At 38.3% G+C, this 23,827-nt stretch overlaps 1 protein-coding gene across 2 annotated transcripts; it reads right to left on the bottom strand.

The window, feature by feature from the left end:
* Positions 1-163: 163 nt before the first annotated feature.
* LOC113678528 (exportin-T) lies at positions 164-23,802 on the bottom strand. Of its 2 annotated transcripts, none has more exons than XM_089206209.1 (38): positions 23,255-23,802; positions 22,983-23,065; positions 20,968-21,024; positions 20,634-20,703; positions 19,730-19,819; positions 18,808-18,936; positions 18,634-18,717; positions 18,363-18,472; positions 17,068-17,227; positions 16,796-16,875; positions 16,254-16,331; positions 15,645-15,723; positions 15,255-15,293; positions 14,769-14,831; positions 14,582-14,653; positions 14,433-14,485; positions 13,863-13,941; positions 13,649-13,708; positions 13,207-13,257; positions 13,042-13,110; positions 12,261-12,355; positions 11,925-11,991; positions 11,335-11,373; positions 10,893-10,949; positions 9,521-9,589; positions 9,198-9,271; positions 8,287-8,356; positions 7,787-7,945; positions 6,884-6,940; positions 6,621-6,716; positions 5,927-6,020; positions 5,045-5,112; positions 4,569-4,617; positions 4,366-4,481; positions 3,783-3,830; positions 3,175-3,246; positions 1,989-2,045; positions 164-1,551 (listed from the first exon to the last, which is right to left on the bottom strand). In XM_089206209.1, the coding sequence occupies exons 1-38, from the start codon at positions 23,312-23,314 to the stop codon at positions 1,525-1,527; spliced, it is 2,880 nt and encodes a 959-aa protein (XP_089062335.1). In that variant the 5' UTR covers positions 23,315-23,802; the 3' UTR covers positions 164-1,524. The 2 variants fall into 2 exon arrangements, with proteins under 2 accessions (XP_089062335.1, XP_089062336.1); XM_089206210.1 differs by having other exon boundaries at positions 13,863-13,938.
* Positions 23,803-23,827: the final 25 nt, after the last annotated feature.

Raw genomic sequence — 23,827 nt, 5'->3', positions numbered from 1 at the left:
CGAAGATAACTTATGGTAAGATTTCTACACAGTTTCGTTCTACCTTCGCCATTGTTTTCTTTATCCAAGACTGTATGCATAATAAAGTAAAGGGCTGAGCGGATATCTTACCCAACTTAATTCTACGAAAGGTGACAGAACAGATAATAACAAAACATGACGGTTTTCAAAGGTTGTTATTTCTTTATCTGGAGTTCCTCTGCCTGTCTCTAAACATGAACGCTACTTAATGTTCGTAAAAAGCGTAAAAAAAAATATGTCTATGCCTGAATAACAAGTTTGTGTTCGTGGTTGACGAAATACAGTGGAAAAACAAAGGCAACGTAAGAAAAAAATATGGTTGACTTCTTTGGGTTAATTTAAAGCGAAATTCTTTCTTCTGTACATGTAGGATACTATTAACAAATCAAGGTCTTGAAATAATTTATAATAACAAATTAACATTATTAAGAACCGGGTTAGAGCGAAAGCAGACGGCAAAAATTTAACTTTTCTTGTCCGCCTTTGAGCAATAAATTGAATATATTTGCATTTTTGTGAATATGAGTAATACTTCTGCAGGAAATTTATAGCGATTAGAGACCTACAAGTGAACCCCAAAGTAAATTTCTCCATTTGCCAGCAAACGCTTAAATATGCATGCACAGACTGACTGGTTTCCAAGCCATAATATTCAAATTTAAGAATTGTAATCCCAGGAGCGATCAAGGGACACTTTTCCACCTTGCAATATCAACATAATGTCAAGCAGAAAGGTGATGGAGAGCAAGAAAAATCATCACCAGCGGGATGATGCTTGACTTAACACCAAATTCTCAGAATCAATAGTTTATGAAATGTAAGGCAGACGATGCAGAAAATTAATATTCAGATCTTGGGAGTGAACGGGATAGAGGCACACTGCCTTTCTCTGACTAGTGTGTTCTTCTAAAAAGAGTACAGTTGAAGATACATGTAATTTGTTTGTTTCTTTACAGAATAATATTTACCCTCTAGACGTAACAATGGATCTGTTCAACACCCTTTCACTGAGCGAGATTGCGGTACCCTTAAATAAAGGCTCAGTTTAAAAGTTTTAGACTGAAGTAAGTGCTGTCACTTTTACAGGAAAACACACCATCATAAATCGGTGACCCCGCTACCAATATAAAAGAATTTGTAGAAAATTCGGTGCTATTTTCTATTTAAAAGAGAGCAGATTTGCAATTTTGACAGGTTTACCAAATACTGACTCTTTTTCAAATAAAAAAATAGCTTGTGAGGTAGTTTAGTATGTTCAAGATAATTTCAAGAACCGTTTTAGGCTTTGCTCAAATTGTAAATATCATTCAACCTTTGATCTGTAAAATTTTGTGTTTAACACTAACTGTTTCGATTTTCTTATTCGGGGACGCTGTCATCTCTATGATAAAATTAAAGTTAAACTCTATCCTCTGTTTTTACAGCCACCACACTGTAACTACATATATTAATATTAAACAAAACTCGTTCCCTCCGTCTGGTGGTGAAGGGACTTAGCCTTGGTCAAGAACGAAGGTTGGTGAAAAAAGCCTGAAAACAATAAATAAATGAACAGTTGTAGACCACAAACATCATACAAAGCACTGAAAGCATGCCGACTACCATTGCATTTAAATATTTAATTTAGATAGGATTAGGGAGAATTAGGTTTATTACTATTCTATACACCATTATTGGAGATCGCGGAGCACGAATAGGCAGATTCAGCACCGTTCCTATTTGGCTCGTCACGCAACCATAAAAGCGCGTTTCGTAACGAGTGTTGCGTGACGGAAAGCATAACGGCGCGGGAAACTTAAGCCTGGATAAAGAGTCATTTAGATGCAATACAATTACCATTATTTGTCTCGGCTTTAACAGAGAGGAATCGTAAATGCAGAAAACACACGAGAAAAGAAGTAAATAAAAGGAAAAAAATATAAATCAATGAATAAATGAATAAAATAAACAAGTCATCCCCAAGGTACCTTTATATAGTTCTTGAAGGTTTTTATGTCTGCGTGCTGTAAAGCCCTTGTATATTCCTAAGAATACAGTAAAAAAAACCAAGCAAACAAACAAACAAATTAACAATATCCGTCAGGGAAGGGAAGGAGTCAGTTGGGGGGAATGTTCGTTGGGAATGTCCGTGGGGAATGACCGAAGGATTAAGTCCGGGGAAAAAATCCAGAAGGTAATGTCCAGATGTAGCGTTCAGATTGACGTCGGGGGCATGATGTCTAAGGGTAACGTCCGTAGGTAAAATTGCTGGTTTTCACGTGACGTCACTAAATTTCAGACTTCAGAACTATTGATCCTCCTGAGATTTTACTTTCATGATGTATTAGAGCAGCTAAAAACTAATATTCAGACAAATTTTCACTCCAAATGGGTTCTTGGTTTAGTGATAGACTACTCTTGAATTTCTAAGCTTTTGCGTGACGTGGCCTTTACATGACGAGCGAGAGAGCTGTTATGTTGGTTTAAAAGGTGACTTATTTAGGGAAATTCAGCTATCTGAACAGTTCTTGTATTAGAATAAAGTATTATTGTTACGTTTATGAGTTCTTAGAGAGATAAATTCACGCTTTTGTAGCAAAACTCAGTGACAGATGTTTCTGCTGGTTTCCGGCCGCCATGTTGGTGCCCATCTAGGTGGGCACCAGCATGGCGGCTCCATACAAATCTCTATAAATTTGGGAAAAACGTTTCTCCTCATATCTTCCGTAAGAAAAATTGCTGTGACCTGAATCTTGGCGAGAGTCTTTACATATCTAGCTTCTTTCTATTTCCAGATTCTAGACTAAATCGATTGAACGGTTTTTATTTTTTATTTTGATCTATTTTGAATGGCGTGACACTGAAAACCAGCAATACGAAGGTTGTTCGGGACGTTATTTCCAGGGGCAAGGGGGGGGGGGGGGAAAGAAACGTCTGAGGGTATTTCCCCAGGGGGGGGGAGGGATGACGCAATGGTGAAAGCGTTCCAGTTTGATTTCCAGACCTGGCGTTACATATGGGTTTTATTTGATGTTGTTCCAAGGGTTTTTTCTCTCCCCGTCCCCCTCTGCGAAGAACAACACTCCAAATTCTTATTTCGACCTGGAAAACAAATGAGGAAGACTCGGCGAAGAGAGTTGATCGATAAACCATCCACGGTAAGCTGGCGCCTACCTGAATGAGTTCTGGTGCAATCTGAAGTGTTGGAAGGTATTTGTTCTGTAGGAATTCTATAAACTCCACTCCCTGAAAGCCACAAAACAAGAAGATATTAATCCAGGAGTATTCTCACTAGCGATTAACATGCAAATTCTTCTTAAGTTTTTCTACATTATCCAGCCAATAGGAAAGTGAAAAAAGTCTTAACTTGAGCCCAGTGGCCCACCCGGCCAGAACTTATCTCGGTTTCCTTCGCATGAAGCAACAACAAATGTCGGAGTATCACAACTCCTACCCCCTGGATAGGATGCTAGTTCATCACAAGGTTATCTCTTAGCATTTCATCAGGCTTCCCCGACAACTCACCGGGTGAATATTCCTAGGTGGACAGAGGCACTGTGAGGGTGAATTGTTTTGCAAACAACACATTGACCCGTCCAGGTCTCGAGCCCAGACCGTGTCTCCCACGTCAGTTTATAGGTAATAAAAGTTGAGTTATCAACTTAACTGGATGACTTCATTTTTATATAACAGTAAATTATCCCAACCAATTTACAAAGATGCCCTTCGGCTAAAAATTAATTGAATGTTTAGTCATATCTATTGACTGCAAACAGCCATACCTGTTTCTGCAAAATCATTTTCTGCGTGAGAGCAATTTCCTGCAAAGCCTGTTGGAAAGACAAAACGGCCATGAGCAGAAATTTTAACCTGCCTAGAAGTCGTGAATATTTTTGGTTTTGTTTGAACAAAGCTCAGACGAGAACCGCTCTAACGCAATAGCTAGATAAACGAAACTACTCATAATGACGAAGGTTTTAGAAAGGCCATATATTCTAGCTGATTGAGACCCAACGGGATAGAACAATTTAAGATTGAGTATAAAAAGTAATTCTGGATTGCTTTGTTTTCGCTTTACTTCGCTCTATGATTGGTCCTGAAAACTCGTGCCACTCTGTCAACCAATCAGAGGAGACACTAAAACCAACCACGACTTGGTCGCCCGCGTTTTACCGCGCTTTAGCGGTTTGATTATTTCGACTTTACCTTCACATTGGTTCTTCAAGGTAATTTCCGATTCCTTTGGTTTTGGTTTTCCAATGATTAATCGGAAAGGGCTCTGTATGCTATCATAGAGGGAAGGTAAGTTACAACGCTCTCTCTGAGCAATAAAAAATAAGACGAGGGAGGCCAATAGTTACATACCAGAATAGTCTGTGCGTCATTCATGTCAAAGTTCGACTTCATTGGAGCCACAAACGTTGCAGGTACAATATTTTCGTAAATGAACTCTCTGAAACCATTCAATCCATTGCTGCCACCTACGAGGAGTGAACGAGACACAATTTTAATCGTGATTCTTCAAATAACAAAATTCACTTTTAGAAAACAGAATTAGAAATCCTTACCCCAGAGTTCAACCAGTTTACGAAGAATATTGAAGGAAATCTTTTGAGCCTGATAATAACACAGAAGAAATCATTTAAAGAACGTCTTCCATTAATGCGAGGGGCTAGGCGGCAGGGCGAAGGTTTGTAAGAAATTACTTTACTTTTTCCCTTAGGAGGCGATTTAAGCTTCCATTTGGTATCGAGACGACCAAATAGAGAAAGAAAATGGATAAAATACAAGGTGACTCTTTCAAGAAAGATCAGACAGACTAAAAACACATTCGGACCGAGTCCCCTGTATGCTGAAGGATTCGTCAAGGATCGTTTTAACGTGAACTAAAAGCATTTATCCGTTTTCCAGTGTGGACAGAAAACACATCTTGGGTTGAAAGAGTGTAAACATCGTTTTCAAATTTTCTTGCATGCGGCGGGCGGAACGTTGTTTATTTTTCACAATTCTAGATTTAAAATCAGACAAAAAGAAAAGTGTTTACCACCGGATCTGGAAATTCTACTCCTCCCTGAATCAATGTCAACAACACCTGGTGCAAATCATGGGGAGCTGATATGAAAAAAAAGGAGATAGCACAATGTAAATTTTCAAAAGAAAAGAAAGGGGGAAAAAAGGGACTTAAAAAAAACACTGAAAAATCGACTAAGGATTTATTTCAGCTTCCACAACCTGGCGGCAATTGCCAGTTGATAAGACCAATAAATATCTTGGATCACGACATTGTGTGGTTTACACTTCGTGTAAGCCACACAAAGATGGACCCAAACACGAGATTAAAAGGGGGAACAAAATAAAAACCATACCACAGTACAGTAACCCTTTAATAGTTGACACGTCAACAAGTAAAATCTTCAAAAAAGGGATAAGGTCTGACGAATCGGTCAGTCCATTTCCACCTTAGCTTATCTCTGTTTCCTAAAGGGATACAGTGCTTACTACTCCTCCACAATGGAAATGTGGTCCATCGCCAGCAGTCCTCCAATAAGGTTCCCCTACAATTTGCTAATACCTATTTACACTCTCGGGTGGGGAGAGGCTACATAACGAAGTCTCACTCATACTGCGGTTTTATGCGGGCAGTGGGCCTAAGGGATTCTCTATAAGTGGGTTGATTTAATCAAATAAATGTCATTCTACTGTTGGCTTTCGGTCTTCTGGACACTGTTCATAAAAATGATTGTTAAAAAACGGCTAAACTTTGTGTAAATAAGCAGCTCAAAGAGTCTCGCTAAAGGACACAGCACAATGGCTCAACCATGGTTGAAGCCCAGAAGTCTTGATCTGGAGTTCAGCACACGCTGGAGGAGAAAGGTGTAGAAAAAAAAAAACGAATGGAGAGAAGAAACGAGAACCTGTCACTCACTTTGAGAGGTGAGGACCACTGTCACATCATTAGTTACCACAGCACCAACAAACAAGAAATAACTACGCCTCAAGGTTTCCTTTTCCTTGACAGCCTGCAAGAAATTATGAACAACACTACCGTTAGTGCTAAATAGAATGGGGCGTCATAATGCACTTAGAAAGTAGGGGGAGTTAAAACGTCTGCGACAGGAAAAGAATGAAATGTTTTGGACGCATGTCGGTTATGAAACTCGCAACTGCAACGCGTTGACACAAAATTTTCACGCCTTTACCGAGTGCGTGATAGACTATCGACATGTTCTCAAGATACGTTTAGAACAAATCAAGATAAGCTCACTCAAAATTAGAGAACAAGTTGGGTTTGATGTCGAAGAAGGAAAACATTTCACTTTCACAACTCGAGCATAGGAAGAGATGATCGTTGAGCCTAGCGCTATTTCTGGAAAGAGCGGGGTTATCCTATGGCTCGTTTCAGCCTAGGAGAGATAAGTTTATAGACTCTCCTTACAATTTCAATGCATTATCAAGTAGACCGCTAATGAGACGAAAGACAACTACCAATTAGGGGACATTGTTCCGATAGGACTGCTAGTTCTCCAGACTAGCAAACAAACAAATAAATATGTGGTTATTAAATGACAGAATTTTTTATCAGATCTTGAGATTTAAGATGTTTAGGGGGCCTTCGTAACCTGCGCATCTTTTTCATCTGCTGGTTTGCCAAGGACCGTGAAGATTGTGTTAACAATTGCCATGAAAACGTCCCTGAGGAAGGGACCAATTTGAGTCTAGGAGGAAACGTGAAAACAAAAAAAGAGAAATATTGAGCTCACATGACTTGATCATTGATATTACAAATTCGTACAAATAAAACGATAAGAAAATCGCGAAAGCAACGGAGAAGGGCAGATATTTCATTTACAAATATGCATAAGAAGACACTCTAGAGATGTACCTTGAATCTGCTGATGATCTGATTGATCAGCGGAATGAATTCTTGAATGTCCCGCGCCTGGAACAAAACAAAGAAAATCTTTGAATCACTTAAGATAGAGAGTACTGAGCTGGTCTCTCTGTGAGCTTTTCGAAAATTAAATGCAGTCAGATTTTGGTTCAAGCCCAGCATATGGCATGCAAGCGAGTCTCGTTCTTTAGTGAGAAGGAAGAGGGGAAGGTCTGGTGTCTAGCAGGCTGGATCGAAACGGGCGCCACCAAGCTCTAACTGACAAGGACGCATCCAAACCAGTTTCTACACACTTAAATTTCCCTAACCGTTCTAAGCAGCATATGGCAATTTGCGGCCTTTCCCTACATTTAAGCAGTCTGAAAAGCCGCAAAACTCTAGAACAAAAATTTACCTTTCAAATCGGCACTCTTAATCCCCACGGTATCACAGAGCACTTTTAATTTATTATTGTTTTCTTGTCACCATATTCCCACCAATAGCGTAGCTCCATTTTCGGCATATAAACACAACTCACAATTCCTCCAATCGCTCTGACGAAGGGCTAATGCTCGAAACTTCAGCTTTTAAACTCTTTACGATGGCTAATTTACATCATCAGCTTAGTTGATAATACTTAATTACCCCGTTATACTCTCCCACCAACGCAGCACTACAGTTTTCTTAAAAACCTTACCCCCCCTTACTGAGGTAATTACACTTATCGTACAAGCTGAAACTTTACACACAAACACAATCCATCTCAAGGAACATCATCGAGCCACGGGAAAGATGAAATATTGCGGAGAATCTGCCATAGACTAGCTTCCCACCAAGGGAAATACATTGTAATATTTCATTTCCAACCTGTGCTTTCTTCATCAGTATATACGTCATGCCTCCATTGGTACTTACCGTGCAATCTTCCAGCAAATGTGAAACTGCAACAGGGATGAAGGGTAGCACTCCCTCGCCCAGGCAAACAATCATCCTGTGGAGGTACTGCCGCACACCAGAGTGAATGGTGTCTCGATGAATAGGTATGTGCAGCGCTTTGAGGAAAATTGGCAAAGCCTGAAAAGTGGAAGTGCAAATGTAAATGTAAATAAATCAGGAACAGTCTACCCTGATGAGAAGCGTTTTTTTGGGTTTTTCTTTTGGTTTTTTTTTCAGAGCATTTACAGCTCCTAACCGTTCTGGTAACACACTACAACGGGTAGGGACCAGCGACTAATTTCTCCATACAATGTCGCCTCTGAGTCAACACGAAACTCACGAAAATAAAGGAAATGATTGCCAACTAAAGAAGCTCTTGATTGTTAAACAAATTCTCCTTGTCGACACCTTAAGAAATGTTTAGAAAACAGTATGGAGAATAGACATACTGATGTTAGGGTGTAAAGGGTTAACGTTACCTCTGTAAAACATGGTGCACAGCCACTTTCTTTTAGGGCTTGCTGGTTGGGGAAAGCTTTACTGGCTCGACTGAAATAAAAGAAAGCAGAAGCTTATCAGGTCGTTTTCCTAGTGAGTGTCCTAAAATCAGGATCAACGATATAATGATGGCCGATCAGAATAAAGAAAATTATTATAAAGAGCAAACGAGAACTTGAAGTAAGAACAAGCAAAACCGTCGTGAATACAGCAAAATGCGACTGTTTAAGCCGTGTTTGGTTTTGCGTTTTCATCTGATTCGTTGGGGCGAATGGAGGCAAACGCGAGGCGAGCGCAAAGTGTAAGTCCAGCGCGAGGGGAGGAGCACAAGATTCGCACTACGCCTTGCCTCCGTTCGACAGAAAAAGGCAAAAACAAAAATTACGCCTATTTGCAAGCTAGGTTGGAAACGGATCATGTAGCTAGCCTTAGGAATAGGCGGCATTTTTCCGTTCCATTGACGAACAGAGATGAGCGCAAGGACAGGATGAGTGGCGAAGCAAGCGCGAAGAGGGGGGCTCGAAAGAAGTGACTGAAATGTAATTTTTTTGCTCTCCCCTTCCCTCCCCCCCCCCCCCACACTCCTTTCCCTGGCGCTAAACTCCCCATAGCGCTCTCCTTCTAATTTTGATTTCTTCCGCTTTTCGGAAAAAACGCAAAAAAGGTGTCAATCTCAGGCTACCACAAATCCCACGTTGTTTAGTAAACCCAAAGGAATCTAGGACGCTTTCGATACTCAATAAAAATTTCGTCACATAATCAAGTATTTTCTTAAATCCCTAGGCGGCTCTAGCTCAACAATCCAATAACGTCCACGAAGATAAGAAATATCATAGAGAAAGCAAAGTTTTGTCCATTTTGTGACACAAAATCTTGTAAAATCCCGAGTTACCTTGCATAAGCAACAAGATGATAGAGCTGCTGGGCAAACACCAGGGAAGAGGCATCATTGGTCTCCGACATTAGCTGAAATGAAATAAAAATACCATAAATAATGATTTACAGCAATAGCTAACTGAAAAAAGTCACATGATGGCAATCTCCACTTGAGTGTCAAAGGTCATCCGGGATTGCAGATAAAAAAACAACAGAAAATCTGCGTTTTCCCGCGCTTTAGGCAGTAGGCTTGTTCTTACTCTGAGTTCTCATTGGCTCTTTATGAGATTTTCCCTCGCTCTGATTGGTCGAGGGGTTTCACTATGCAAGTATCGTTACCTTGCTAACAACTGAATCAAACTTTTCGATGATAGGGGACAGTAAGTCCTTCATGTACATCAGCTGCTTCTGAAAATGAAAAGATAAAGAAAAATTATGAAGTTAACTTCGTCGCTTACGAGTCGTAGATAACAAACGAGACCCTTGCAAGTGCAGTAGCTTCCCTGCAATTCTATGGAAATTTCTTTATCGTATGACAAATAGAGCTAAGAATTACACCAAAAGGTGTTGGTACGATTTTTATATTCAGTCTGAAGCTGGGTATGAGATCAAACATTTTGATCTAAAAATAGAGGATTTTTGTATTCTCCGTTGTGTAAACGGGCATTGCGTATAAAATAATTTTTTTTGGCCATGTGCATAGGAACACTTGCATACCGCCATTTGAAGCTCCCCAGCTTAACCCTTTACAACTGTACATCCTAACATCGGTTTTCTTATTCTCCATACTGTTCTCTAAAAATTTCTTAAGATACTGAGAAGGAAAATTTATTTTACAACCTGACAAAGAGCTTCTTAAGTTGGTGATTATTTCCCTCATTCTAGTGATCTTAACCCTTTGGCCCCTAAGAGTGACTGGCATCTAATTTCTCATTACAATATCACCCCTGAATCACGCTTCTAAGGTCATGAGAATAAAGGAAATGATCACCAACTAAAGAAACTCTTGATTGCTAAACAAATTCTCCTTATCAGCATCTTAGGAAATGTATATAGAACAGTATGGAGAATATGCGTACTGACGTTAGGGTGTAAAGGGTTAATATTGTAAGGAGAAATTAGGATAAGGGTCACAGTGTTCTCCTTTATTTTAAGCATGACAGGTAAAGTACATTTTCAAACCGGTAAAGAAATCCTTTCACCAATTGAATTTCAAGAATTCCAAGCAATTTTAAACGGTAATAAGAGATACTACAGGCGGTAAATGTTACTGGTTACCGCCTGAAAATGAGAACACTGTAGTAGGGTCACTCTTAGGCGTTAACCCTTTACTCCATACTGTTCTCTATACATTTCCTAAGGCGCTAAGAAGGGGAATTTGTTCCACAACAAAGAGCTTCTCTAGTAAGTGACCTTTCTTTTATTCTTGTCACCCCAATGTTTGATTCAGGGGTGATATTGCGAGGATAAATTAGAGGCTAATCACTCTTAAGGGTTAAAGGTTCAATTGGCCGCTTTTCTTGAGCAGCAACTGAATTTTGTGCCAAGTCTTAAATCTAACCCTGTTCTATCTGTATCAGGCGGATTACTAGGACCAAATAGATCTTCAAGTTTTGGGTAAAGGCAAAGGCAAAGGAAAGTGCTCTGAACTCTACCAATCATAGGTTTGAGGCATTCCCAGCTACTATTTATTTATTCCCAAATTTCTTACCTCTTGTACTGCTCCACTAGCAACAATGAGAATACCTGCGCTCTCATAAAGGAACAACTACAAGAAAATAATTCACAAAAAAAAAATTTGGATCTTAAACACTTTCAAAAACAAGTGATCAACGATTGCGTCAATAAGCCACCGCCATTAACCTCCTCACTGCCAAGATCTAAATACCAACTTCCCCTCACTGACCGCCATACATTTTTTATAATTCTTGGTCTGAGAATCTAGCATTTAATCATGCACTGTTTCCTCGTTGTTACATTTCTTTTTTTTTTGTTATCTATGTCTGGTTGAAAATGTATTGATATTGTAAGGAGAAATTCCATGCTGATCACCTCTGAGAGTGGAAGGATTAGAACAACTCGTGACAATATTTCAATAACGGACCAAATAAATATAAGGATTGATTTCATTCAAAAAAAAGAAATTTTAATACCCGATCATCTGCAGATAGAAGCTGCTGGTAACCATTGTCCTTCAAAAGAAAGGAAAATCACAATAAAGAATAAGAACGGAGAGACCTTGGATTGTGTGAACTGTGAAGACTGATCAACTTATAGTCAACCTTAAGCGTTTGTTTCTCCCAAGAAGAAACCCAATTTCAAATACCAGCTTAATATGTACTTGTAGGTTCCGGGTTATCAAACGTTATGGAGGAATAGGAAGGTAGGTTTACTCTGTGCTCGAGCTAACTGGTCCATCCACAACTTATCCTGATCTCCATGGCATGAAGCGACTAGGAGTATTGCTACTCTCCTCTGGATGCGATACCTGTCCATTGCACAGTTACCCTCAAGAATTTCATCAGGCTTCCCTGATAATTTACCGGTACCCATTTATACTCCTGGGTGGAGTGAAGTACAGTGAAAGTTTAGTGCTTTGCTCAAGAACACAACACACAGACCCGGCCAAGTATCGAACGCGGACTTTTTGAGCCCACAGTCCAGCGGTAACCACGGTAAGCCTATCGCGTCTCCCTCACAGAGTATGACAAGGTAGCGGTAAAATAGTTTTGCTTATACTCACTGCGGATATGACAAGAAGTCCCTGTAGTCTCTTTAAAACATCATGAGCATAGTTCACCATGATTCCCCTGAAACAAGCAAGTAAATTAGTACAAGAGAGTTTACTGTTACAAGATTATCCTTGCCCAGGCTAATTAACAAAGTCAGCGAATACTTGTGATTATGTCTGTTGCAGATATTGCGAGGAAAGTTGTGTACATTTACAGAACACAACGCTCAAAATTTTAAATCCCAGAAGTGAGCAACATGTACCTTCTCCCTATAATATCCATACATTATCTTGACAGCAAAATTATTTAACAGATAACTCTTGGCAAATCTCCACAATGAAACTTACTTGTGAGACTTGATAAACCTTGAAAACAGATAGGAACATCGGCTCCTAACAGTGCAGTTTGGATTCCGGAGTCCTCTCTCATCGAGGAAAGCAATCTAGGACACAAAAAGTTTTAAACTCTTGTTATTACAGCAAAAAGTACATTTCTTCGAAGGACAAGAGTCTAGATAAATCATCATTTACAATCAATTCAAGCCTAACAGGCAAACCTAGAGGAGACCACACAGATACACAGATACAGTGCGTACTTGACAGGGAGTTATAACCACAACTGTCTCTTTGAAGTACATGTAGAGATCGCGAGGGGGAGGGGAACTGCTATGTCTATGTCTGTAAAACACTTTTTGCTTGAGTGACATTAAACCAAAACCATCGAAATAACAATGAGCAATGTGAACAAGGAAAATATCAAAGATGTGCAAATGAGCAATCAAAGTGGGCAGATAAAAAAAAAGCCTCATTGGAGTTCAAGTGACCAAATCAATATCTATTTTTGTTTGAATCTGACTGGTCTAGAAGGTTGTGTACATCCAAATCCTTGAACAGTTTTGACACTAAATTGAAAATGACTCTGAAGGATTGTCAAAGAAAACTTTAAAAGATGGCTTTATAAAATAATTCAAATAGTAGATAAGCTGGAAACCACTCTGCTTCGCGTCGTGGTTTCCTACACTTATCTCGTGTTCTCCCAACCTCCCGCGTGTTTACATCAGGCTATGTAAACACGGAAACCATTTTACATTTCTTCATTGTAAAATCAAGTTCAATCCAAAACTCTCACCAGTACTGCTGGAATGTGTTGACTTTGGATGCTGAAAAATCTGTCATACCTGACAACTGTCTCAAAGAACTGAAAGGGAATGGAAAACAATTTGTTAAATTAAAAAGATTATATTCATGCCTATCAAGATTGAAAACGTACAAAAATTAAAAAAAAAAATGTTACCATTTGAGCCACCGAGGAGTGGTTGTAGTAAGACACATTACTGGTCACCAACTGTTAGAAGAAATGATCGATCAATCAGTGAGTCAAACCTAATCAAACCATTTAAGGCTGTAATAACACGTATTTTATCCTCTTGCTTCTGTTTTTCAGCCAACCAACCAGGCAGTCAATCACTTGTCATTCACTCATTCTGGCTGTCTGTAAGTCTGGTTCTTAGTCGAACAGTCAGTTCCTCAAGAAGTGAGTGAGTCAGTAAGTGTGTCTGTCAGTCTGTTTATTAATCCACTTACTCACTATTCAGTCACTCAGGTGGTCAGAAACTCAATGCAAGTCAGTCAGTCAGTCAGTCAGTCAATCACCCTGTCTAAATTACCCTGTCATCCATCTGTCTGTCCACCTAACTGTCCAGTCCATGCACTGCCGCAAGAAAAAAATAACCTACCAAACTCATCATTTGCTGAAGCGCTGAAAACTTTGAGGCATCAGAGTACAATTGTTGGGTCTGTTGATAAAAAAATAATTACCCAAAATGTGGTCTACAAACATTTTGTAACATCTGTACCTCACCCTCTCTAGCCTTTTTACTATCTGTAGCAAAAATATTAACAATAACAAAGCAGAAAGTATTTCAGATCAAACTAGAAGAGCCTCCTTACCGACATTGCTTCTCCAACCATGTAAAGAACCCGCACAGCTATCTCCACATCCATAAACTTGGCTGCATCTAATTGCCTGCTGAAAAAAAAACTGTAAGTTTAAGATAGCCAGTCTTATTTCAGCCACCTCTGTACCTAGAATTGAACTTCCTTAACCCTTTAACTCCCATGAGTGACCAAGGCAAAATTTCTCCTAACAATATCAATACAATATCAACCAGATAAGGGATGAGAATAAAGAAAAATACCAATTTAGGAATAATTAGTTGATCCAATACTAAATTCTCTGAACTAACATTACAAGAATTGTATGGTTGAGGGTAAGGAGAATTACAAATTTGATCTGGACTTTACACCCCAACAATAGTGTGTTTTATTCTCCATAATGTTTCCTATACAGCACATTTCCTGTGGTTATTGAGAGCGGAATTTGTTTACCAATCAAGAGCAACTTAAGTTGGTAGTTGTTTCCACACTTCTTATGACCACAAATTTGATGCTCTTGGGTGTAGAACTGTCAGGAGAAATAATTGTGTGAGCCACTCTAAGAGATTAATGGGTTAATCTTACCCAAACGTTGAATTCAAAATATTGTGAACTGAGACCAGCACGAGATTAGGGTTCTGAAAGACATACAAACAAATAAATATTTAAAAATTAATCCTCCAAGTTTAAATTCTGTGAGTACTACTTCAAATAATACTGTCGCACTAACATACCAGCTGAGCAATATTGTCAAATAAGATCTTCATTTCCTTTCTATATTCCATGAACATCACCTCATCTTCACCCTGAAAGATGCAATAGTCGTCGTCTTCATAATGAAAGAATTTTGGAAAAATATCTGGTGATGTACATTTGAGCCTCACATTTACACATTTAATAAAATTGTATGAAGACCTTTACCTCATGATCAAAGTTGTACGATTCATCATACTTCATCTTGTTGATAATGACATGCAAAATTCCCTAAAAATATTCCACAAAAAAAAAAACCAATCAGACTTACAGTATTACTTGCAAAAAGTTTCCTTGAAAGTAAGGCTTGGAGGAAACAATCAACTGAAAGTGTACATGCATTTTCTTGCATTTGCCTTCCCACTCTCAATATATGGTAGAAGCTGCCAACTCAAACTCCCAGGGGAAAAAAAAATGGTTTGAGTCAGCAGGGGTTTGAGTTAGCTGATGGTAAATGACAGAAATAATGGGTCAATGGAAATCTGACCCTCTGCTTGTTACCCAGGGGTTTGAGTTAGCATGGTTCCACTATAATGCTCTAAGTTAAATCAAGTTCATTCATTGTTCACTACTAAAATCATTATCAACCAACAAGTATCTGCATTTCACCTTATAAAAATCTTGAAAATCAAATTTGAAGAGCTTCAGTCTTACCCTTAAGTTTTCTTTCTGTTGTTCACTTGGATTTTCAATCTGAAAGAAATTTAAAGTCATTATGAACAGCTTTGGAATAATGATCATTGTCATCAACTTTCTTGAATGGTCATTGATTGACCAAAATCGAGCAGTATCCACCAACTTACAACTGATGGTGCCTGATCTCTTTATTTTCAATCTTTGAATTTTATTTAATTCATATCTGCATGCTGAAACTGATCCTGCTGATTTACATTTAAAATGTCACACTGCAAAGTGCATGCTGCATGTTCTGATGAGGAAACAAGCATCAAAGATGTGTGTAAGTTACTTGGGTGGTTGTGACTCCACTCCATTAAGGAAAGGCTAGCCTGCAAACAGGCCCTCCAATGTTTCCAGTCAAATTACCTGTTTCAACACAGTCAAGTAAGTATATCCAAAACCAGACACATTCTGGGACACATCATCATCATCATGACTAAGAAATCTGCAAAGAAACAACTGATATTATACAGCAAAAGAAATGGAAAGACTGAAGACTGACAATAATACCACATCTGTTTCATTTAAGAAATTAAATGAAGACTTGAATTTTTCAGAGAACCTTGATGCCATGGAGTACGAAAAAGTATTTGTGAACCATCAGAGATGACTGACAAAATCCTGAGGCAACATGAAGGCAACACATAAACTGATGTTTTTGCTGCTCTTTCATAAATGTTATAATATGCACATTTGTTTTGCGAGTTGTGCAGCCTTTTATTCTGAGCTACTGGAGTAGAACTGAAGTTGGCATGGTTTAGCAAGGCCTCTTTTTATTTTTCCGCTTTCCATCAGGATTTTTGCTCTGTTCTACAGTGTAATACTGTGGTATATTTTGAGCATTCCTATGCCCTAATATGTTGAAATCAGGTGGTGTAATGGTGGAGTAATAAAACACATTATACAGTACATTAGTTTACCAAATTTAATGACATTCCTAGAGGAATGACAAGCAGCACTGCAACAGTCACTTACCTAAACAGGTATTGCATCTTTTTCTCAGCAGCATAGAGGCACTTGGCTGCAGATTCTGTATCACCAGACTTTGTAAGCCTGAACAAGAAGTAAACCCTCCATAATTACAAAAAAATTACCTGAATGTAAACTACAGAACAGAGATCATGAAGAGGGAAATGCTTGAAGGCTCTTGTCTTGTAAATCTGGGGGGCCCAACTTTTTTAAGGGGCTCTTAAAAGCAAAGTCACACCAGTTTACAAAAACAAAAGTTGGTAACTTGTGGCACTGAGCTCTGTAGAAGTATGGTAGTATAAATGTGAACTACAGCTGAAAAGTGAGACACATGAGAGAAAAAAAGCCAAACACAAAGCAGAAAACTGACAAATAGTAGGAGAACCAAAAAACTTTTACAAGTGATTAGTAAAAGTTAATGGTTCATAGGTCAGAAAGACGAGAGTGAAGAGAGAGGAGAAAATAGAATAACATCAGGAGAGAGAAGAAAGAAAAGAAGAACACCTAATGATGTTGTCCAGCTCTGCTTTTAGACAGTTGTTTCTTACTTGCTGTAGCTGTTAAGAAGTTGTGTTCCAACAGCATTAATCAATTTTGACACTTTAGCTAAAAAATCAGCATCTTCATCCTGAAACATAAACAGAACACTCTTTACAAAGGATGTTAGGAATTCTTAGGGTGTCAATGAGGCAACAGATGACTAAGAATTCTCTAGCAACAACACACAATTTTCCCCAAGGGTCATTTGATAAAAGACTTGGAAGACTTAACACTTCAGTGAATTACTGATAAATAATACCATAAAATTTTAGCAGAGTACCTCTTGCGGCTGAAGGACTCCACTTTTTTCTAAAACACTGACAAGAGACTCTATGAGTTCCCGCTTGGCAACTGGCTCCATTCCCTTCATGATGATCTCGTGGATACAATCACAAGCACTCTCACGGAGGACTTCCACTGACATGTATCTAAGAAGGGCACTAGGAAATAACAATACAGTAGAAACAAAATTCAATAATTATATCATTTAAAAAGATACACACTGGATGGACATCTCTTTCAATCAAATAGCGGTTCATTGTCTATATCAAGTTACCCTAAAAAATGCTAATACCCATTTCATAGCTCTCAAGGCTTCACACTCATAGCCATTTCATGACCTTACAATACAACATAGTCACCACAAATTGTGCAGGATTTAAGTATCATTTGGTTTAAAGGTCAAAATTTTTAGCCAATTCTTAATAATTCTTACATTTTAACACTGTTTTATATTTTACATTATATTTTATGTGGGATAGTCCTCCTTAGAGACAACCTCTGATGTTTCCTTTATAAATTATAATAAAAGCATGATTTGATTTGATTTGCATTGGTCACAATCTTTTGTATCAGAGAAAATGACAACCCATTGACAACCCATTGTTAATACTATACAACTTGTACATGAAATAAATGATTACTTCACTTACAATATCCCCAAGAGAAAAAAATTAAACTAAGTAATAAAATCATACAGTTTGCTACATGAACTTGAACACAGGATGTCATATTGGCAACTTGCCACACCTCACGACTTAAACTGTCACAGCTAGGAGGGCTACCTCCTGGTGGAGAGGGGGGGGGGGGGGGGGGAGGAGGAGGAAGTTACATGACTCATCCAAGAACAGAGCAAACTACCAGCTGGCCAAGAGTCACACAAAGAGCTCCTTGTAAAAAATTCAGCATGCTGGTCACCAGAGATGTTACAAACAATAAGAGGATTGATCTAACTTTCCTATGAACACCTCCCTTGTTAATAATACTGGATGTGCATAACCACCACATCAGTTGGTGTTAACTCTTTGACCACCAATAGTGACTAGCATCTAATTTCTCCTTACATCATCACATCAAAATCAAACATTTAAGCAGCAAGAATAAAGGAAATGATCACCAACTAAGGAAGCTCGTAATTTTAAGACGTTGACAAACTCTCCTTGTCAACATCTTAGGAAATGTATCGAGAAGAGTATCGAGAATATGCATACTGATGTTAGGATATAAAAGTTAATGGAAAAGGAGAGGGGACTGATTACACTTTGTGATCAAGCAGACCCGAATGACTGTTCTCACCTTATAAATCTATCATTTGCTATCAGGCCAATATCAATCCATTCAATGTAAGCTCCAATAACATCCAAGCACAGGCACATAACTGATGATAAACTGTTCTCGTAGGTATTCTGCTTAAGAATAGTAAGATTAGATTAGTTTTGGCTGAATGTTAAGGTTATACTGTGCTAGCTGTAGAACCATTTTTTGGATATTAAATAAATTATTAACTACTTTTCTTCCACTGTTCTGTTGAGATGTCATGTCATGTTATACAAAACAGAAAACATACCAAGATTTGATACCAAGAGTCCACAAGATTAGTGATACAAGTCTCTCTGATAGCATCTTTGATCTTCATGTTTCTGTCTGCCTCCTATAAAAAAGAACGAAAATGAAAAAAGAGAAAAAAAGCATTTATATTTGAATTTGAGCTGATTATCATTCAATTTAGACACACACACACCTGCTGATTTCTTGTTACATCTCTGTCTACTACTTCCTCGTCAATGGCTTTCAAAATCCTCAGATACATGTCAACTGCTTTGGCACCAAACTGCAAGCACTGAAGAAGGTCTGAGAAAAATGTTGGCCACTGAAAGAAATTAAAAATTGCAAGTGTGAAGATTAGATTAGGAAGGACTTTGATGCAGCAATATACCAGGAACCTGTAAAAGGCAAAACTTGCCAATTGAGTAATTTTCAATTGTGCATGGAGTAATTGTGGAGAGCTATCAAGCCTCATGCAGTAAGCACCAGGTTCTCGCAAATGAATGCAGTCTTATGCTATCATGCTGACATGTTGACTGCATGAATAAAGAATAACACTCAGAATAAAGGAATACATGTCTTAGCTATGTGATTTTTTTAACAATTTTTTGGAGGAGTACGCTCCCATATTCCCCTTCACCCTGGAAAAGGTAGCACCCTCGGCCACACACTTGAAGGCTATGCAGTTGAAAATCTCTTCAACAGCAAATCAACTTGAGAGCCCTATGTATATAGAATTTTGTCAACATAACTACCATCCTGGCAAAGCTGGTGTGCAAGAATCACACTTTAGTCATGCTTGACACAAAGTTGCATTTCAGAAATCCAAATTAACAATACCAGACATTGGTAAATGTCAATTATCACATGACCCATACAGCCCCATGCATGCAATCCCATAGGAAACAATAGCAAAAGCTGATAGGCTAGTGGTTATATGATACAATGCTTATTGACCGAGTTGGGTCGGGGCCGGATGGGAAAATACTTGGCTCTTGTTCATGACACATGTACCTTGCTGCATGCAGTCCATACGTCATAATATTGAGCCAAATATTCTCCTTTCTAGCCTTCCCACTCAGTCAGTAAGTACTTATAATTATTATTCAATTACTTACCCCTTCAGGATAGTCACAGACAAAGATTAAACTGAACACTTGAGCAGCCTTGTTCTTCAAAAAGTTTTGATCATCTGTTTTACTACAACACTGATATGTAAAAACACAAGTATAAGCTCAGTTCTTAACCCTTTAAACGCTAAGAGTGACCAGCTTCTTATTTCTCCTTACAGTAAAACTGCTACATCATTCAAGATCAAGAGAATGGAAGAAATGATCACAAAGCTAACAAGCTTTGATTGTCATAGACAAATTCTCCTCGTCAATAACAAAGGAAATCTATAGAAACGAGCATAGAGAATATCGATACTAATGTTAGGATGTACATATACATGATAAGAGAATTTTTGTTGTCTAATTCTGTCTGTGATCGAACTACTACATTGTAAGTCCTATCACAATTACCATGAACACAACACAATTTGAAGTTCACTGTAAAAGCCTCTTGGCCACCCTATCTCCCTTTATAAAGCTGCATTACTGATTACTTTAAAGATTTGACTTAACACCCTGGTTCCAATAAGTGCCCCCTCTCTAAGAAGCCCCTCCTTTAGATAAGCACCCCTATTCTAATAAGCCCCCCCCTGTTGCTGAAGCTCCCACATTCTGATAGGTATCTTTATTCTGTTTCAGTGACGGCACTGCTAGAGTACATTCCCTACTATTATTATGCAAATATTCAGGGTATAATTATTAGTTCCTTTTACAGTTTTTGCCATTGATCCCTCTTAGATAAACATTTAGCACATCTGCTGTTTCTCAAACAAGAAATAAACACCCCGTCCCAGATAAGTGCTTCAAGTCAGCTTTCTTGATCCCAGAGTTAAAACGAGTAAAAAGTGCCCCAGGCACTAAATCAAATCCTTACTGTGATTACTTAGATATTGCAAGAAAAAACAAATACCTGATTTTTAAGCCATGTTAAAAGAATATTTCTTGCTGTACACTGATTTAGTGGTGAGGCTGTTGCATGTCTTTGAAGAGAAGGTGACAGGATTGTAAGCAAAAAGTTTTTTTTTAACTTCAGCATTACATCAGTCAATAATTTGAAGTTAAAAACTGATGGACTAGGAGCAAATTTCCCCAGATTATGAGAGCTGCATGTTGCCATTCATTCAACCCTTTCACTCATAATATCTTAATGAAAATTCTCTTTAGTGTCTACCACACACTCATTATAAATTTTGTTCTGAGAATTTGGTATTGGATCAAACCAGATCACCAGTGCTAACTCATACCTTGTTTTAATATAATGCTCCAAAACTTGGAAGCAGAAGAACTTCACAGTTTCATCACTGAAAAAAAAATTTTCATCTTCAACATCATTTCAGCACTCATGATCACAAGTAAGAGGCAAACAAATATCAGGGTCCAGCCTATAGAGGTCGGATAACACTATCCAACAGATAAATCGCTATCAGGTAGATAACTGATAACAAAACGCATGGCATTTATACTGGTCATACAAGGGGGCAAGCTTCTAAAGAAACTGTGGTGCTGCATTATTGAGAGAATATAACAAGGCAATACCAGTAAATCAATAAAGGTAAAGTTTGTACTCAAGCCTATTGGTTCATCCAGTCAGAGATTATTCTGGTTTCCACATAGCATGAAGCCACTAGGAGTATTACTACTTTCCCCTGGATGGGATGCTAGTCCATCCCAAGGTTACCTTCCCAGCATTTCATCAGGCTTCCCTGACAATTTTCCGATACCTTTTTATACTCCTGGATGGAGAGGGGTATTGTGAGAGAACACAACACATTGACCCCCCAGGTTTTGACCCAGACCTATTGACCCAGACCTCTTGACCCAGACCTCTTGACCCAGACCTCTTGACCCAGAGTCCAGTGCTCTGACTATAAGGCCACTTTGTCTCCTGATAATTCACTACTTTAACTCCAGAAGTGATTAACATGTAACTTCTCCTTATGATATCCCTGCATTATCCCACAAACAGGTAATGAGAATACTTAAACTTATCAGGTAGAAGTTGTTATCTTGATTTAACACCAAATTCTTTTAACTAATTGACAAGGAAATGTATAGCAGCCAGAGGGGTGAATTGACAATCAGATCTTGGGAATTATAGGGTTGACCAAAACTACATGTATGATAAAATTCAAGAAAAAAACCTAGCCATTGCTTCTATTTTTTCATGAGAAAAGGAAGAAAAAAAAACAATTAACTCAGTAAATTGCATGACAAAAGTACATGCATAATATGTATCTAGTCTAGTCACAACCTTTACAAATTCCTCAAACATTATTGGTGCAATTGCAGCTTCATTTTTCACTAAATCATACTGAATAGTTGTGATTGGACAGTTGGCTGTAATCAAACAGTTCAAGTAACCAATCATACTTAGTCTACTTGGCTAATCCACCAATCAGAGAAATGATCAAATTAACCATAGCAACAACCACTTACCCAAAGAAAAACTGGGGAATTTCCATAATGGAGGAATTTATAACAAAAGACATTGTCTCCACTGGAGATATTTGTTTTAGGTATTTGTTTTTAAAGAAATTGAAATAGTTATGATTAATTGGGAACAGGACTTCTTGTTGTCCAATTCTATTAATCACTCATATGATTACAGACCAAATTGAACTCCACTGGGTCCTCTTACCACTATAAATTACACAGGCATGATGCGCACACTGTCCAATCACAAGCATTACATGCACAGTGTCCAATCAACCCTCAAATCAGGCTGGTGATAACCGATCACATTTTAAATTTTGTTATAGCTTTGATTAATCTGTTACTCCCTAGCATCAATATGCATATTCTCCATTCTACTCCCTAGACATTTCCTAAGGTTCTGATAAGGAGAATTTGTTAAAAAATCAAGAGCTTCTTTAGTTGGTGAAAATCTCCTTTATTCTCATGCCCTTTATGTTTGATTCACAGGTGATGTTGTTAGGAGAAATTACATTTAAATCACTCTTAGGGGTTAAAGGGATAATCCAGAAGTTGCAAAGCCCCAACTGACCTTCCCCGCCCCTTCCCCTACTACCAATGTACAAGTACGAACTCCAGCTTCAACGAAAGACTCATTTTTTTTTCACAATATTATTTTTTGAAATGAGGTATTACAATACGATTAATTTTAGCCGCCAAAAATTTCCTTCTTTGTTTTGGGTAAATAAAACCGAAAGTTTTGATATTTCAAAAAGTGAACTGTTTAAAATGGAGATTAGAAACGACTGGCAAGTTCATTACAAATTGTAATTTAAAGACCGCATACCTATAAAGATTTCGAACCAAAGCATCACCGCAAAGTTTCCATCCATCTTCAGAATTTTTCAGCTGTTCAAAGTATTGCAGGGCCTAGAAAAAAATAGGGAGCAAGGTTTTGAACAAACTAGATTGAAATAATTTCTCTAGAATAAACGAAGCTCGTATAGTATGCGGACATTTATTGCACCGAATGATATCTTTGTGTTAAAAAAATGTAATTTTGACGGCTTTTTGGAAAATTGCCACCAAAGATTTAGCATGGAGAGTCAAAATACTTACCTCAGCTTGTGATGTGGAATTTGCGGCCGATTGCAGACCCTGTAGCAAATTTTCAGCCATAACGCATACAAAACTCACGGCAGTAGAAATCCGCAGTATTCCTCATGGGAAGTAGTTCACATCGTTAATTCGCTCACTGATTAGTTTGGCGGAAGGAGAAATTTGTCGCGATTTTATTGAAATCCTTAAACGTTAAAGATTTGAACGGTTTCGGCATCAACACTTCACATTTCGGAGATATTCTACATCAAAACACAAATCGCTATCACATGTAAGAAACCACGTTGCAACACTCTGCAACAGTTAGGACCGTTATTAGGTAGCATCATGGCACATCTCAAAAAACGAGCCTTTTCACTACTTGATCCTCATCGATATAATCTCATACTTTCAAAACACATCCGAAAAACTAGAAATATTTAGGTTAAGTCTGGAAATAAAAATGCCTAGTTTTTAAACTAAAACACGCGTTGAATTGGCGATGAGACTGTCATAAAGAAACCTTCCTAATACCTAGGATCCGAATTACGATACTTATTTCAGCCCTTACAAAATTTGCACCAACGTTAAAAC

Source organism: Pocillopora damicornis, chromosome 5 (assembly GCF_964200805.1).
Source record: "Pocillopora damicornis chromosome 5, jaPocDami1.2, whole genome shotgun sequence".
Lineage (NCBI taxonomy): Eukaryota > Metazoa > Cnidaria > Anthozoa > Scleractinia > Pocilloporidae > Pocillopora > Pocillopora damicornis.
Note: the sequence above shows the minus strand (reverse complement) of the source record. Positions and strands in the feature narration are given on the sequence as shown.